At 32.9% G+C, this 4,367-nt stretch overlaps 1 protein-coding gene across 1 annotated transcript; it reads left to right on the top strand.

Moving 5' to 3' along the window:
* The first annotated feature begins 2,167 nt into the window (after window positions 1–2,167).
* LOC113501383 lies at window positions 2,168–4,156 on the top strand. The gene is made up of 3 exons (XM_026882515.1): window positions 2,168–3,072; window positions 3,184–3,454; window positions 3,798–4,156. Exons 1-3 carry the CDS (start codon window positions 3,010–3,012, stop codon window positions 3,974–3,976), a joined length of 513 nt encoding a protein of 170 aa, XP_026738316.1. The 5' UTR covers window positions 2,168–3,009; the 3' UTR covers window positions 3,977–4,156.
* Window positions 4,157–4,367: the final 211 nt, after the last annotated feature.

The raw sequence follows: 4,367 nt of genomic DNA, 5'->3' as shown, positions 1-4,367 counted from the left end.
TTTATTTACTTATACAACACGACATCGGACAATTTAGAGTTACGAATAATTCATGATGTTAGTTTGGTTATATTGTTAGCTGTAGTGTTGTCGGGCTTTTTCAATGTCACCTGGATGGGAAAGGAGGTTTTCCAATTATTTTTTTGAGCGACTATAATCATTTTTACTGTATTTCGAGGTAGTCGTGTATCAATCAGTTTGACTAGGTTAGAAAATGACAAAATTTTATTTCCTGAAAACAGTAAGGTGTAAGTAAGGTCTTATATTATAACATGCTAATGTAGTGTGTTGTAGTTCAACTTTACAAGTTTTAAGTAAATAAGTTAACAAGTTTTACTACTAATAATAATTTGAAGCATCGTATTTTTCAACATTTCTCAAAAAAGAAAATCTTTCTTGTCTGTTCCTACTCTTACACTTGTTTAGAAGCTAATCAGGTTATTTGCTATTCAATATTCGTAAATAGAGATAGATGAGCATTTATTATGTTATTCAATACAATATAATATCAAGATTATCCAATGGCGTCCTTATGTTGTAAATAATTTCAAAGGCTCTAGTGGCTTCAGACCTTCAATTATAAATTATGTTCAAAGCAGTTGAATAGCGAGTAATTTTGTTACTTTCAGGGAAATTTTGCGTTTGGTCCAAGTGAGAAACGATTGGTTTAGTATATGCAGCCTGTGAGGCTCATCATAGTTCGCTTATAAGCCAATAGCTTAAAAGAGCTACCAGTATTGATCGATGGATATATAATTTTAGGAAAGTGAAAATCACTCTATACTTAATTGGTATCGGCAAAAAGGTTGTGGAATGCTGTCTAATTTCGTGGCCCTTTGGCTCTATGTACCAATTTATATGCTCGAAGTTGCTGGTTCTATCGCAACGCCGGTATATACCTCCCTAATTTTTATAAGATACTTTTAGCAAACATTGAAGGAAAACTGAATTTCAAATATCGGAACCTTGATCGCCAACCTCCAGAGAGTTAGCGTCGTGATCAATGCTCTACCTTAGTTATATGCGAAGGGTTAGAAGAGACCAGTGCTTCTGGACCACTTAATAATGATAATACCAGCTTAATTACGTCCCACTGTTAGGCACACGCCTCTTCCCGTCCTTGTGGGCCATTTTTAGGTTATATTAAAAAATCGCTCTTGCTGAAAAATTGTACCAAAGTACACATTTAAGGATGGCTCATTGTGACCAATACAGAAAGTGAAGGCGACCCCGCTTTTAGTCGCCTTCGAGGAAATCTTACTTATGACTTCACCTGAAAAGCTTTCACATTTTCATAGTGTTGTTAGCTGTGCTCTAATATAAACTTTATATACAGTTACAGAATTTATTGAATATCGTTACGATTTATCTAAGTAGGTATAATGAAAATTGTAGAGAAATCTTGTGACAAAAACAGTATTTGTAAAAAATATTAATGATTATGCAATGAAGATATGAAAATACACATCGCTTTTATGTTAGCTTTATCATATGCGACATAAATAAAATCCCTGATAAATATCTGATGTAAATGTTAATCGCAGAGGCTTAGGACTCCTTACATCTTTTACAGGAAAATAACTTTAACTCGAACCGCGTGTAGCGCTAAGCGTGTGTTGCTAAGCAGTGGTGTTTTATACTAATACAGCTTTTATGTGTGTTATGGTCAAAAAATTTAACGCTTCAATAAAAAACAATCACACGCCGTTGACACGCACACATAGCCCCGCGCAGAACTGAGTTTATCCTCACCTTACTAACAAATTTTTATATTTATAATTTACAATTATATCTTTTTTATTAACAAGTACTTACAACCGTCTTCAAATAAAAACTGATGAGCTAAACTTGTTTTTTTTATGGTCTCAAATCTATATCTATACTAATATATAAAGCTGAAGAGTTTGTTTGTTTGTTTGAACGCGCTAATCTCAGGAACTACTGGTCCAAATTGAAAAATTATTTTTGTGTTGAATAGACCGTTCATCAAGGAACGCTTTAGGCTATAAACCATCACGCTGCGCCTAATAGGAGCGAAGATACAATGGAAAATGTGAAAAAAACAGGGCAGGTATAAATCATACCTTATATCTTCTACCCACGGGGACGAAGTCCCGGGCAACAGCTAGTGACAGATATTTCACAAGAAATAAAAAATAACCTATTAATGGCCGATTCCAATAACGTATCCTCAGTAACCGATATCTTGTTATGAACGATAAATAGTAGACTTCTATCTATCCTTATTTTGCGTTCCACAAGTGACGATAACGTCTATCGAGACATCGACATCTGTAGATAAGCTCAACTATCCAGCCCTCCCAAACGTTTTGTTACTACAAAAGCTACAAAAAAAAGCAACGTCGAAACAAATATTATTTCATATAACTTTTCTATAAAACAATACAAATTGATCGAATTTAAGCATTGGATATATCTTTATGCTAAAATAATTTTTTCTTCATAGTTATGTTTCATTGTCATTATTTTATCAAACAAATATTTGGCGCATAAAACGGAAGTACGAAACGTAGTCAAGTGTCAATTTAACTATTCAAGTTTAAAGTTTCAAATTTTCAACCGTCAACGCTACCGCTCCTATTGTTGTGATATCAAGTTTTTTTTACATTATAATGAGCACTGTAAGTATTACCAGACATTATTATATACGTGCCTATACAAGTGACGGAGGCTTTTTAGTAAATTACCCACGAAATTATCTTGCAAACTAAATAAACCTCGGAACAATTTTTTTTTGTCTTTCTTTACATATAATTAGGATCAACACTGTATTTAATATTTGTTTGGTTTTCAGACAAAAGGTGTACCTTTAGCTAAAGATGAGGTGGCCTAGCTAATTGACCTTATTGAAGCTAATAAGGTGATTACAAGCAAGGCTACAAACGCTGCCAATAATCAGCTTAAAGAAGCTGCCTGGACTAAAATTACAGGAGCATTCAATGCATCTGTATCAAGTTACCCGCGAAGAACAGAGCAACTTAAATTGAAATGGGAGAATTTAAAAAAACTGCTCGTAAAAGATCTACCAAAATTAGGATGAACCAAATTAAGGTAGTCATTTCGTCCTTACTCTTGTGTATTTTTATATACATAGATGACATCTAGGTATATAAAAATGAATCAACACATTGTGTTAATAATATAATGTATCTACACTTGCAGACAGGTGGTGGCAAGCCAGAATACATTCCACCAGATGATGCACTGGACAGAGTGGCATCCATTTTAGGTGCAACATGTGAGGGTTACACTGTATCATTTGGAGGAGATGCTGAGGTGACGGTAGATTCCGAGGTGACGGTAGATTCCGAGGTTTTGAATGATGGTGGTGTCGAAAATGAGATTGAATCATCAGGGAATATCCAACAGCTGGTTGTGACAAGTCCGAAACCAAAGAAATTCTTTTTTAAATCTCCCAGTGGCAACAATATTAGTATGTATCTACTGTCAGCAATTGTTCGCAATTGTATATGATAAAACACAAACATATTTAACTGCTAAGTACTCATAGATTAATATATCGACAAAATATAGTTATTAATAATTATTTAAAATAAGTGTTTGCATGCTATGTATAGGTCAGATGTTTGTTACTAATATTTTATATAAGACCTTAAATACCCAACTATTTGATGCAATATTGCATTTGGGTAATTCACATTTATATGGATGTGTAATCTAAACAGTTTTTAGTACATTTGGGATGGTCTGGAAAAACTAATTTACATTATTGCAATAAAACCAATTTTTTAAGTAATAATTATATTTATTTTCAGATAAAGAAAAACGTAGGCTACTGGATGATGACATAAGGACTCGAGCTGCACGAAATCAAGCTATTGCTGATTATTATATTACTAAAAAGAAGAAATTAGAATTAGAAATAGAACACATGGAATTAACAAATAAAAAGTTAAAATTAGACTTAGAGCAAAATAAAGAAGTATTAAAATAAAGTTTTGTTTTTCTTTATTGAATGAACTTACAATTACACTTCAATTCACAGTTATTCACTCAAATCAAATCTGGAACAAATAAAATATACCTAACATTAATCATGTATGTGTCATCATGCATGCAGTTATTGAAATGAAAGACATGGGATCACAAATAACTTACTCTCCAAAGTAATTGTTTATCATGTCTTGTCGCTCATCAATATTATTGTCACTAAGTTCATGTAACACCATATTAACAAAGGATATATTTCTGAAAAAATAAATTACTAACAGCAGTTTTGTTTAAGCGAAATCTATACGTGAATTCGCTACTGTTTAATTCGTTCATATGGTTTACGCGGGTCTTGTTATTTTTATGGGATTCTTCTTCAAAATCACTGTCCCAAT

The sequence above is a fragment of the Trichoplusia ni genome, chromosome 15 (genome assembly GCF_003590095.1).
Source record: "Trichoplusia ni isolate ovarian cell line Hi5 chromosome 15, tn1, whole genome shotgun sequence".
In the NCBI taxonomy this organism is placed as follows: domain Eukaryota; kingdom Metazoa; phylum Arthropoda; class Insecta; order Lepidoptera; family Noctuidae; genus Trichoplusia; species Trichoplusia ni.
Note: the sequence above shows the minus strand (reverse complement) of the source record. Positions and strands in the feature narration are given on the sequence as shown.